The following is a 13,795-nucleotide window of genomic DNA, read 5'->3' as shown; positions in this document are numbered from 1 at the left end:
TGAGGAGGCAGGCAGTAACTGAGGAAGTTCTACAGGTCTTTTAGGTGGTTCTGATGGTCACTGAGAGGAGCTTGTACTGTAGAAGTCCTTTAGGTGGTTTTTGTTGTCACTCTGAAATTCCTAGATTACTTCAAGGTGGTTCTTATTGTCCGTAAAGGGATAGTTCAGGTCTTTTGCTGTGGGGTTGTATGAGGTACTTATCCCTCGTGAGTGTATTACCTGCAGTAGATGACCATTAGCTCTCCCACTGTGTGGAGAAGCAGTGCGGAGCGGTACCAACAGCAAAACCAATTTAGCCACCTAAAAGCAGGCCCACCTAAAAAAATATATATCTGTTTAAGTGTACGCTATATATGAGCATTTTTGGAGCTTTACATTTACATTTGGGATGGGTACCTCATACAACCCCACATCAAAAGACCCGAACTATCCCTTTAAGGAGGCTTTAGGGGTCTTTTAGGTGGTTGAACACCATACCAAGGAACATTTAAGCTGTTATTATTCTAACCCACTCTTTATATTTGTTTTTATTACTATTATCTATCTTATCTGTATTATCATTGAAGACGCAGGTTTCAGTCTGTAAACATTAAACCAGTATAGGGATTATGGTGTTTCCACCGTTTGCTTTTCTCTCTTTCCCTTCCTGATTTCTTAACGCTTCTCTCCCCCTCTCATTCCCCCTCTCCCTCTCCCTTCATACATATTTATTGATGTTTACTTGATGGGAACATTTGGAGCTGAAGACTGATGGCTCTTTATATCAGCTTAAAAAAAACAGCACACAACTCCTCTCAGCTCCATCTCTTTCAGGTTTGTTTTTTTTCTGCTGAGTGTTTCTTTTTCTGAACTTTTTCGTCTTCCGTGTCATTTTTTCCCCCTGTGTGTCATTTCAACAAAATCCATCATCAGAGGAGCAGTTTGTTTATGTCAATGAGGCCTTGGAAGGGCTCTCGATTCAGTTTCAAGCTGGTGTCGGGATGCAGGATACTGTTTAAGTTTGGTGATAGCGATGAGTGATGAATCAGGAAAAAAATCATAACAGAAATGCGCTGCGTTTCCAGTCACAGGTTTGACATGCGTACTACAAAAGCAACGTGGTATAAACCGCAGCAATGAATGAAATTAATAACTGCGTTTATGATTGATGTGTTTACGGCACTGGTGTTTAGAAGAGTCATTAGTGCTTTTCTGAAAATGGGCTATTTCTGCTAAGCACTTTGATCTCAAGTGTTCGCAATTCAGGTCTCATTCTGGTGGCTGATGCTGTTTATGAATCAAGCATGTTGTGTATATGGAAATAATCACACTTGTATATCAAAGGACAGACAGTTTACAGCTGATTGAAAGTGTGTATCAGCGTAGACTTGACATTATATAGGAATTAAATGTTCATTTTGTCGTGTGTTTTTACCATCAAGCAATGCCTTGTCAATGATTTGGCCACAACACATGGTTCTGTGTTTTTTTTTCCCAGTGATACATTAAACATTTAACTTTCTCTGTTTCTCAGGTAAGAACGACAATAATCCTACATGAGTTATGGGGTACGTTCAATGTTTAACTCCATCACTGGAAAATCTGAAGAACCCTGAGCTGAGATAATTGACAAGGCAAGAGGTTTTCCCCAATGACCCTTCATTTTCATGGTAACATTTTCACGTAACGATGACTCAAGTGACTTACAAGTAATGTTCGGTGCGGCTTTTACTCTGAGAACATACAGAATAATAAGAGATTTTGATTCAGACACAGATTTTGCACATTTTTATTGACTATTGACTATTTATATGACTATTGTATACATGTACAATAGGATGGCAGAACAGTGGTTTCTGGCAGGGATATATGCAACATTATTTGCTGAAACAGAAGTAAAATATTCTGCAGGAGGGCTCCTGCTTTACCTCCAACTTTTGGCTTATTTGGATGAAATAACAATGGAGGTAATTAGAATGAAGTCTGACAGAACGTGATTCAATTAAAAGTTACATTTGTGATAAAAATAATGTCCATTTTCTACACAATGTCCTCGGCCTTCCTAAACCTCATGGAAAGGAGAAAAATAACTATGAAAAGGTGCAAAACGTTGCAGACATGAGGTTCCTTCAGAATACCAACAATTTTAGTGCATTTAGCGTTGAGATCGGCGTTTTCCACCTAAACCTTTGAGACTCCAACTATTATTAAACCCCAGTTACCCATTGACAATTAAAATATCACTTTCAATTTGTGGTTGAATTCTGTTTATTGATGCAGATAAAGCAGTTATGACACCAAAGTTTGACTTTCATCATTGTATCTCTACAATCATTAATTTTAATTGAGGCATGTTAGCCCTCAGTGATCCACTCTGATGATCTACTTTTTGGAGTATATTTTGAACTTGATTCAGTTTGGTTCTCCCTCAGAAAAGAGTCATTTTTGCCATTAGATAAAATAATTGATGGCACGTACACAAAAAAGTGACTTCCAAGTGACAGCAGATGTATTAAGTCACTTGTTGGCCAAAAGTTTGACAGGTTAGCAGACTGCATCAAATCTGAAGAAGTTAGGACGGTGTGAATGACGTCCACTCGTCTCGCTCCGGGACTGTTAAATGATTTTAGTTGAGTTTCTCTCTGCTGGGTTAACCGCTTAACTCACTGGGAGTTTTGAGGTAAGAGGAGCATCGTAGGTAATCAAAGGTATCAATAGCTTCTGACGGAACCATGTTCACGAAGAGCTCGATAAAACACAAATCTTCAAGGCTCCCCGGCTGCTCTGTGAGCTGAGAACATTCACAATAACACAATTAACTCAAAATGTTTGCATGTCAGCCTAAAACAGGGCTGTTTCTCTATGTTGCTAAACAGTTGACATTTAGGAGATTTATCACCCAACAGTGAGGACATATTTGCATTAAACACTAACACAGATGTGTGTTGTCCCTGCTGGACACACAGATGTGTTGAGAAATTACTTTATTCTTTTTTTCAGTGTGTAGCCGCAGGAGTGCCTAATAATGATCCATCACTGTGATGGACGGGCTTGTAGAAATTCATTCAAAGTCTATTTGTATCCGTCATGTTTGCCACTATAATAAAAAACCTCATATGCGTCTGCATACGGGTGGATTTTAACATGTTCCAGTGGAGGTCTGTAGTCATGTAAATTTCACTTTTTTGTGTTTTATTTGCCATAACTTTTGTTAAACACAATGGATTTTGTTTTATTTGCTTGTTTTTTTTCTTTTATTCAATCTATTTATTTAGTTTTAATGTTGTGGCACTTGATTTTTAAAACATGAGCAACTGGCTTCTAGCTGGCTATCAGATGTCATCTGTTGTCTTTTGTTTGAATTTACTGCAGCTGGGTCTGATTACAGTTGTTGGAGTCTGAGAAAATGCACCCCAGCGCCTTCATTTGGTGCCACAGGACTCTTCACATGTGAAATTAAGCTGTACTAAGGTACCAAACACTGCAGAGGTTGAATACAGCTGGTCACAGTGCACTCTCAGTGGATGCAACAAGAAAACAATGATGAGCAGTAGTCAGTAAGTGTACAGTGTTCCTTGGAATACATCAATTGATGAAAAGGTTTACACGAAAAACAAAACACAGCGCTGTCTGTGATGACACCATATTGGCTGTTCGCTTGCTTTTTGTTCTCGGCTGATTTGATGAGTTCAACTGGATGATGAGAGGACAGTCAATACAGTCAAAGAGAAACAAAAAGAGAGATGGATGGTGGTGGAAACTACACAGTGAGAGGTAGCCGAAGGAGTTTTATGTGTTTGTATGGGGGTTTACCAGTGATTTAATTTGTGCTCGGATGTGCGCATGTCTGCTCACATACGTACAGTGTGTGTGTGTGTGTGTGTGTGTGTGTGTGTGTGTGTGTGTGTGTGTGTGTGTGTGTGTGTGTGTGTTCAGAGAGCCATCGATTTCGTATTGACGAGGCGGGAGCAGTGATTTATAGCTGCTGGTCTCGGGGGAATGATGTCTTCATACGAGGCGGACAGAGGAGTCATCCTCACAGCGCAGATATAACTCCATATGGATTAGACCGACTCCATACGGGTCAATCAACACACTTCACTTTGCATCACTGCATGCTGCAAACACACACACACACACACACACACACACACACACACACACAAACACAGAGAGAGAGATTCACTTTGTCACAGAGGTCTGAAATCAACTTGAAAGCTGAAAATCTCTTCTCGCTAAGAATCGTTTTTACCTCCATGTGACAATGTACTTGTCTATGATGCTTATCGCTTTATTTAGTGATCCGCTGAGGTTTTGGTTTCTGTTTTACTTTGTGTCATTCAACCTTTATTTTCTGTTTCTGCTACTCTCAGTGACAGCTTGCATTTATCATCACAGAGCCAAACAGCTACAGAGGACAATGATATCTTTTGGATTGTGTGGCTCATCGGTTATATGTTTGGACTTATTTAGAATGAAAAATAATACGATTTTAGGTTTATGTTTTTACTTGCTTTTGGGTGATAAAAAATTGAGCTAGAAACATGTGTCAGTGTTGAAACAAGGCAAGACAAGTCAAATCACTTTACTTTTTAGCATCAAGATAATGACTGTTGTTTCTACAAAGTTAATCTAACAAGTTGATTTGTGTGAAACAATTGAAATGATCGCAGCATCTTGGAGGTTTGTCACTTTTTTTATGAGATAAGATTTAGGACAGTAATGTGAATGATTTCTGTTAAATATAAATCATAAAGGTTTCAAAATGGTTGACAAAAAGGAAAATGAACAGGGGCATGACAGCGGCTGGAGGGCTGAGACACATACCCTGTAAACTGCAACACCTCAGCTTCAATTAATTATGAAGTCACAAAAAAATTATCTGCCCTATCTTGTTTTGTAGTGATCCGATTGAATATTCAGACACAGACGTCTTGTTGGAGTATTTTGCGGGAGCTTATTCTCCTTCACTCACTGGGCAGCCGTTTTAAACTCTGCAACGACTACACCCCCTGCTGTCCCCACTCACGACCACCTTCTTGCCCTCTGACCTCCCTCTGATGAAATGAAAACGAGTGTGAGTGCCAAGAAACTTCATTCCCATGTAGTCCGAATAACTGGAGCAGTGAGGAGCTGGTTGGCATGCAGTCTGGCTGTCACACACACACACACACACACACACACACAGCCTGTCTCTTTCATCGGCTCGTGTGTTAAAGGTGCGGACACAGCGACACGTTGACACCGGCTCTGTTGTTGTTACCACATGTTGCGTTGAAAGGCGACACAAGGTTTATTGTCCCGAACTGAATTTCACAGACGTGTTGAAAATGACTAATTTTATAGATCACACACACACACACACACGGAGGCGGGCTAAGTGGGAACAACATGGCAGCCGCTTCGACTCTCATCGCCCGTCCAAACCAAGTATTATTAGTTTATCTGTGAACCAAATCGAAGCATCTATTTTGTATTTTTGTAAGCCTGTCGCTGTGTTGACTCTGAACATATGTGGCCGTCTGTGCTGTCAACAGACTGTAACACCGTCAGACTGTATAACTATGAGGCTAACAGGCACCAAGAGAGATGCTGCTCAGTTTCATGTAGCTGCACGCTACAACCGACACAAAACGGAGAGGGCTTTAAATCCTCGGCTGTAACATCTGTTGTTATACGTTTGAAAATAGGACCAAACCTAGAAATTGGGTCTAAGTTCAGCGAATTAGTCTTCGGTTCAGAATATATGAGGCTCATGTCGAGCTCCTATACAAACGACCATGTGGGTGGTAATTCATGCATATGTGTGATTGTGTGCAGATTTCCCTCATTCACATATTTACATGTGCTTGTGTGTGCAAATATTTGGCTGCCGATATACATACCTGTGTGTGTCTGTGCGTGTGTGTGATGGAGGTGTTTATGCTTCACCTCCTCCTCCTTCTCTCTCCACTGTAATAAACAATAACCGGGCATTAATCTCCCGGCCTGCTGCCTTAATAAATAATATCCACACATTCATCAACTTAAACTATTCACAATCAATGCAGCTCTTCATAGAAAACCCACCTAATAAATAGTGGTGCGGCCCACTGAGGCGTGAACTTATAGACCAGCCGGCTGATAAATGAACCGACCCCCACGGCGAGACGCCTTTTATGTGGAAAACTGCAAGTGAGAATTTTTCGATTTTATATTACACTATTTTACTCTTATTACTTTCCTCTGTGAGTGTGTTCGTGTGTGTGTGTTCTCTCTACATCCTCGCAGGGTACAGTAGGTGTTTGTGATTTATCGGAGCGGTGAAGATGTTGGTCTATTTGTTTTATTCTAGTTCTGGGGTGTTTACCTATTTGTAAGGTACTGATGTCAGAGTTTTGTCTTATTGGTTTCAGAATAAGAATCACTTTATTTTCTGACGACAGGCAGCACATGGGACTTTGTCCTGGCCGCATCACCGCAGAGACACTTTAACTAACATGGTAATACAGAGCACAGTGATGCATGCTGATAAACAAGGTGCAGTGAAGACTTGTTTGTGTGGATATACAGTATGTCTCTGAGGGATATACCTGCCCTGTACGTAATATACAGAGGAAGACATTCCTACCTACACCATGTGCAATAAAGTGATTAGAGCTGTGTACAGCAGGATTGTATGGTTTAAATGCTGCAGTGGGGAAAAACACATGTGGCGCAAATACATTAAAATAAAAACATTATAAACAAAATAAAAAAAGGATTAACCTTTATCCTTCTGGGACAAAGAAGAATTATAGAAACTGAATTCATTTTTGTTGAATGAAGCTCATTAACACATCTTTTCCTTTCAAGTTTGTGGTTTTTATTAACAGTGTTGTTTTTTTAAAGGGGCACTATGTAGATTCACAGAAGAAATTAAAACTAATTATTTTCATATTAACATTATTAATGAGGTACTAAAACAAAAACAGAAAACATAGATTTTTTTTTCCAATACTGAATAAACAAGCTGTTCACAGAACACTGTTTGAAGGTAGAAAGGTGGCAGGGTCCGCCACATATAAACAAAGCAAAACAGGATGAAATTGTGTTGTCCTTTAAGGTCAGTTTGTTTATTCAGTCATAATAACGAAGAGAGTTTGTTTATTTAATTTGTTTAGGCATAACAGAACAGTCAAAGAAGATCCTTCTCTTCTGATTAAAGTGTATTTCCCAAAATTACACAGTGCACCTTTAAATGTATTAAATCCTTCCTTTAATGCTCTCTTTGGAAAGTGGTCGTAGCAACCAATAGAATAATCTCTAGATGTTTGAGCTCGGTACAAAAAGTATTTACCCTAGAGTTATCCCTTCTTATATCTGTAAACAGGTTAGAGGCAGGAAAAATGATGGGAAACAGAGAGGGGTTGCAAGACATGAGCAAAGAGTGCGATCACACTGGAAGTGTCCTTTAAGTTGAAACAAAATAACCAGATAATGGAAGCAGGAGACTGTGTGTTCAGCTAAATAAATAGAAACAGTGTAAGATTAGATCTGCTGCTGCTGTATGGAAGCAGGACACTATTAGCAGACACACAGCTATTGTTTGTGTCTTTTTTTTCCCCCAGTCTAAATCTCTCCCACTGTGAGCTTGCATTCGGGCTGAACACACACACACACACACACACGTAATGCGCACACACAATCTCTTTATATCTATCTTTATCTTCTTTTCTTGTTCTGTTACTGTCTCTATCTCACTCTCCAACTGCACACACACAGGCACACAGACACACACGGTGATAGATGGTCCAGTCATGATCTCGGCCTGCATTGTTGATGAGGGTCATGCTGCCATGGTTACAGGAGCTGTGTCCGACTCCACTGCCCTGTGTGTAAGTGTGTGTGTGTGTGTGTGTGTGTGTGTGTGTGTGTGTGTGTGTGTGTGTAGGCTATCTGTATTTCCAGACCTTACATTATGGTTACTTGCCTCATCCCTCTCTATCTATTTCTGTGTCCCCATGCAAGTTTGTATCCCACTATGTGTTTGATGGGTTTATTTGTGTGATTAGCTGTGTTTGTTTGCAGACATGCTTTTCTGTGTATGTGTGTTTGCATCTCATGTTTGTCAGTGATGTCAACTTTATATAGTGCAAAATCCCAAGTTCATCTGTAGGACTTTACAATCTGCACAACAATGAACAATTTCAAGCCGAACAATTCTCAATTTGAAAAAGAGCAAAACTTGAGGAAAGCGTTTGGAAAATAGTCAGAGAAACGGAGCAACAGCAGTCTGAGAATAATTAAGAAAAACATATCAAGTATCATAAGAAAAAAATTCCCTGAAGCAGAAAGCAGAAATGTCAAAATTTGCAAAGCATCTTCAAGAAGCTTCCAGGTTCCACCAACACCTCCATCACAAAGCCTAGCTCTCCACCACATGACCTGGAAAGAGCATAAACTGCACATACACACCCACTTTACATTCTCACCTGTCTCCCCTTCAGACCATACCAGTGTGGCCACTGCTCCCAGTCCTTTTCTCAGCCATCAGATTTGAGGAACCACGTGGTGACACACTCGAGCGACCGACCCTTCAAATGTGGATACTGCGGCCGTGCGTTCGCCGGCGCCACAACACTCAACAACCACATTCGCACGCACACCGGGGAGAAGCCGTTCAAGTAAGTAACAGTGAGTACCCCCACCCATCCAACCCACCCACCCTTCTGCTCCCTCCCGCCTGGCTAGTTTCACTCACATATGACACCCAGCTAACACCTACTGACATCCTCTTAACCACCTGCTGACACCCTCATCACTACAACACCCTAGCTGTCACCTGCTGGCATCTCAGCAACACGTGATGTCACTTTTTCTAACAATCATGAGGGATGAAGGAAAACGACCACGTATTTAATTTCAATTAATCCAAATACAACACAGCCTCACCATAAACTACACTGTAGAGCAGAATCACTTATGCAACAAGCTTCCTGGTTATTCCTCAGATTTGTTTTTGTGGTATTGTTACGATAATGTAAGGCAGTTTTATATATATAAAAAAAAAAAGCTCTCGGGTTCTTGTTGAGTTTGGTTCTACGGCCGGATAGATGCAGTATCACTCCCACATTAACATATAAAGCTCAGTGAACGACTGATCAATTCAAAGGGTCACAGGCTGCACGGAGAAGTATTCATGATGAGGAAACAGGATTTAAAAATTCATATTAATATTGCAATTTCTGTATATTGCAATAAATTAAATTGCTTTTAAATTTTTTTGTTAACCCTAATTAATCTTTTCATGCACTTATGTTTTTTTTTCTGAATTTACTGACATTCACAGATGGTAAAAAAACATTAAGGAGGCTTCTGCAGTACTTCTGGTGTACTGGTGTTCTGTTTTGTCTTGCGCTAAATACAAATCTGAAATCTTTTGTATTTTATCATAGTTCAGTTTCGCTTTTGGACGGGGGCCAGAAAAAAAACAGGCTTTCCTGGACCTTATTACTTGTTATAGCTCTCTTGCATTATTCATGATCCCTCAGGTAACGTGTGAATACTTTGTTACATCTGCTGTCATGGCGGCTGTGCCCTCTGACCTTTGCTTTCCTGACCAATAACTTCCTGTGATGTTGACCATTGAGGAAAATCTCTGCTTGTTCTTGTGTTTCGCTCGTTGTGAGCCGCTGTGGAGGAGCGCTTCAGCACACAACATTCGGTGTAAATACAGAAGCTGCTCGATCACAGCAGTTAGCGGCCTGGTGATACATCTCCGCACACTGAGACTGCTCATTTCCATTTTTTACTCAGTGAAGACTGATGTAATTAGAGGGCAAGCCACACTGCAATTAGGGGTTTCTGGGAGCTGCTGTTGTCATGCTGTCATCTCGTCAGCAGCGGAGGACAATAAAGATTCCCCCAGTGGACGCAGAGGTCAGCATTCAGGTTGGGGGCAGGAGTGTGACAGAGGGGAAAGGGCGAAAGTGTAAGAGATATTAAAGAAAGTGAAGAAAGCAAAATAAGGGATTTGAGTTGTGGGAAATCTAGAGGACAAGCGTCAGGGGAAAGCTGGGGGGAAACAAATTAATGTTCTTAATAAGCAATCAGAGAAATCCGAGCTGGTCATTGACGTGGAGAGCAAAAGGGCGAGAAGAATGAGTGAGAAAAGGAGAGAGAGGAAGAGAGAGGAGGAACAAGAGATCACGATGTAAAAAGTGAAACGACAAGCGCCCGGCGAGAAATCCGGTTAAAGCAAATCAGCGTTCTTAATAAGCAATCGGAGGAAACCCCGAACCTTTTCATCAGCACTTCAGAGTCTCGGTGGAGGCAGAGCGGGACAAAGACAATCACGGACGGGCGTCAGAAATCTTTAGCGGATCGATGGCCTCGGGGAGTTATCTCCTTTTGGACGGTGCAGCAAATAGATTAAAGCTGCCACTGTCACTTTGTCAGGAGGAAAACGCTCAACTTTATTTTCCCGCTGAGGAGACGGAGGCAGGGATTCTGTGTGGTCGGCAGCTTTTCAGCACTGATACTCGCTGGACTGTGGAGCCTGTCAAACTGCTGCTGCTGTTTTCTCTGCTGTCCTAAAGCACTTTGTCTTTCATGCTTGTTCAAGACTGCTTTAAACTGCAACAACTTAAACTTTTGGCTTCCTGTTGTACTTAACCTCAGCCTCGGAGAGAAAAGTGAAATGTCAGTCCTTTGTTGGCTGATGGCTTCTGAACTGATCCCTTACCAGCAGCTTTGTCCTCATTATTTGTATAATATTCTTTTTGCAAATTATATCAGAAGTAGTTTTCTTTTCTTTCACAGTTCAGTTGAGTATTTAAACATCAGCCTGACCTGCAACAATAGTAATGAAAGAAGTAAACATTTGTGTTTTTCTGGGCAAGCCACTGGGTGCTTTTTGACTGCAGATGCAAAGTTTTTGACAAGTTTAGGTCAGTGAATGATAAATGAAACCGCCAATGAAAAATTTTGGGTCCTGGCATTCATGTGGAACCCCTCATGGCAACGGTACTCCCCGATGGCAGTGGCCTACCTGGCAGGAAACGCATCCTATGCCTCGACAGGTCAGAGCTGAGTCCGATCCATGGCGGGGCTTCAGTTAGTCCTCTCAATATCTATCATCATCTTAGGAAGATGTACTGTAAGGCCTAACAACCTGCGAACAAGTCCGTACATCTACATCCAGCAGACATAGAGCAACATTAGATCTCATTGGAGTGTTTGTGTCCACCTGATGAGCACAAAATAAGAAAACAGTCTGACTGTAGCTGGAGAACCAAAACTATCAGCTCAAAGAGGTCGTCTGCGGCCACAGAGTCGGGAGTTGATTCTCAGTAGGTTCAGCACTGCAAGCAGCAAATTCACATAACTGATATCTGAATAGCAAAAATACGCACTCAAAGGAAATTGAATGAGTTGCGGTTTCATCACATTCTGGGTATAATTTAGTAGTCAGATATGATCAGTTTGTTAGGAGTGCTTCCTGAAGACAGTAAATTTTGACAGCAGAAACTTCTTATACACGTCCGCCTGCATCTTTCTGTTCCTATCAGCTCTACCAATCTATGACCGAACACAATTTGTACTTGTTTACTTCCCATTCTGTCCCCTTTTATTACAAAGATTAAGATAAAAGAAACTTCAATGATCCTTGCGGGAAAGTGATTTAAGCCGCCTCTGTCATTTTGTCAGGACAAAGTGCTCAAAGTTATTTTTCCCCGCTAAGAAAAGAAGGAAGCGGCCTGTGAGAGACACCGGCTGGTCGATAGCCAGCGGACTGCAGCGGCCTTGTCTCAGTTCGGCTCTTTGTTCCGCAGGAGAACCGTCTTCGTGTCTGTCCTGGTGGATTAGTTGCTGTGACAGAGAAGCTTCAGAGGAGCTTTGATGTCGGTAGCTGCTGTGGTTTTGTAGATTTACAGACGAATTGGTGCAGGAAGGAGCACCTTGAGGGCCGAGCAGTTCAGTTCAGTCAGGGGTCTGTTTTGTTTTTCTGGGGCTGTAAGAAAATTTACAGAATGAGACCGAGTCAAATGGAAGATCTATCTGCTACAAGTGTCTCCGTAATGATTACTGCTGTTTACAAGGTGCCTCGCGCACTCATGAATGGTTAACAACATCCATTAGTATCAGTTGATGTGAATATCTTGCAGTTTCTGTCATCGAGATTTTGGTAAAGCAAAACCAAATGTTTGTGAAGTAAATGTTTTAAAAATCTTTTCAATTCTTTATCTAAAAGAAAGAGAGTTACACGCCTAGATTCACCAAAATTAAACTACTATAGTTTTATGTCTGGACAAATTGAAACTTCAAATCATTATTTAAAATAAAAGTAAAAACCAAATCACGTCTCAAAAATCAAACCTGCTTTTTTACACAAAAGTTGACGCATCCATTTCCTACAGAACGATGACAGTTGATGTGTGTTTTTGAGATAGTTAAAGTTAAAGAGCTTCTGCTTTCCATTGTCCAGTCCACACAGGGCCGAGCTTCAATGCACAAAAATGTCTCTCCTTCCTTATCTAACACTCCCCTCCCTTCCCCTCCTCCTATCTATCCAACAGCATGTTAGTCTTGTTTCAGGGCTGCTAAGTCCAATACCTCAACACAGCTTTCTCTTTGAAGAGCCCCTGCACACACACACACACACACACACACACACACACCCTCCGTCCAGCACACACTCACATTTATATACATTTAACTGCCCCCTAACCCCCCTCCAGCTCAGACTAAAAGCTCCCTCTCTTCTCTCTTTCTATTGAAAGTGACAGTGACGCTGCTTTATCAGGCCTGGACATGTCTGTTCTTGCGTTTGTGTGTGTGTGTGTGTGTGTGTGTGTGTGTGAGATTGTGAGATGGGAAAACCCTCCCCAGCCCACTAGATAGATTATTGACAGGTAGATCTGTGTGTGTGTGTGTGTGTGTGTGTGTGTGTGTGTGTGTGTGTGTGTGTGTGTGTGTGTGTGTAATTTGTCGGTCAGGTTGTGAAGATCAGGGCAACAATTACAGCTTGCTGCTCCGCTGGGCCTCACACACACTTTATACTGTCACTGGATATTAGAGTTAACAGGGAGGTGTGTGTGTGTGTGTGTGTGTGTGTGTGTGTGTGTGTGTGTGTGTGTGTATATGTCTACATGTGTGTTGACAGATCTGAGGGTTGTGTCCGTGCGTTTGTGCTTTTAAAGTCCTCTTTTTCCTCAACAGTGTTGTGTTTTCTGACCTTCTCTTCGTGTCAGACTTGTATCACTGTTTCTTATCTGTTTCCTATGTTTCTCTTTCTTTATGTGTGTGACAGGTGCGAGCGTTGCGACCGCAGCTTCACACAAGCGACGCAGCTCAGCCGCCATCAGCGACTTCCCAACGAGTGTAAACCGATAAACGAGAGCACCGAGTCCATCGAGGTGGATTAACCCCCCGACTGTTTACTGACTGACTCCTCATTCACATTAAGGCAGCTTCATTTAAAAATGCATCTTACCCTCTGCGTTTTTTCACCCCCCATCCACACTCGCCGGAAAATTGAAGATTTAGAAATAAATCCAGACGGGATGAATCTGAAAATGCTGCTTAATCTTTTTACTAGGAATTTAAATTAAAAGTGATACGTTGTGTAAGTGCCACTGAATCAAACATCCATCACTCTGACCTCTCTTTTAGAGGAAACCAAATGTAATGGACAAAAATAGATTTACAGGAAGAAAACTGCACTGATTTATGTATTGATTCATTGATTTCATCTCCTTTCATCTCCTATCACTATAATATGTCTACAGGGTCGTTCCATGCCAGCTCGCCTCGGGCCTCCCAGTTCATGTCATGGATTTTCTAAAAAAAAAAA

The 13,795-nt window shown here is 41.4% G+C and overlaps 1 protein-coding gene across 2 annotated transcripts in view; it reads left to right on the top strand.

The window, feature by feature from the left end:
• The window catches only part of prdm6 (PR domain containing 6), a 74,679-nt gene extending 61,145 nt beyond the window's left edge, over window positions 1-13,534 (top strand). The window contains exons 8-9 of one of the 2 annotated variants that reach the window (XM_084359480.1): window positions 8,448-8,624; window positions 13,253-13,534. In XM_084359480.1, the coding sequence (XP_084215606.1) occupies window positions 8,448-8,624; window positions 13,253-13,367 (292 nt within the window). In that variant the 3' untranslated portion in view covers window positions 13,368-13,534. Of the gene's footprint in view, window positions 1-8,447; window positions 8,635-13,252 lie in introns of both variants that reach the window. The other variant, XM_084359481.1, reaches the window with a different exon arrangement.
• Window positions 13,535-13,795: the final 261 nt, after the last annotated feature.

This window comes from Pagrus pagrus (genome assembly GCF_965226575.1).
Source record: "Pagrus pagrus genome assembly, chromosome: 8".
Lineage (NCBI taxonomy): Eukaryota > Metazoa > Chordata > Actinopteri > Spariformes > Sparidae > Pagrus > Pagrus pagrus.
This window is presented reverse-complemented; position numbering and strand designations above follow the sequence as displayed.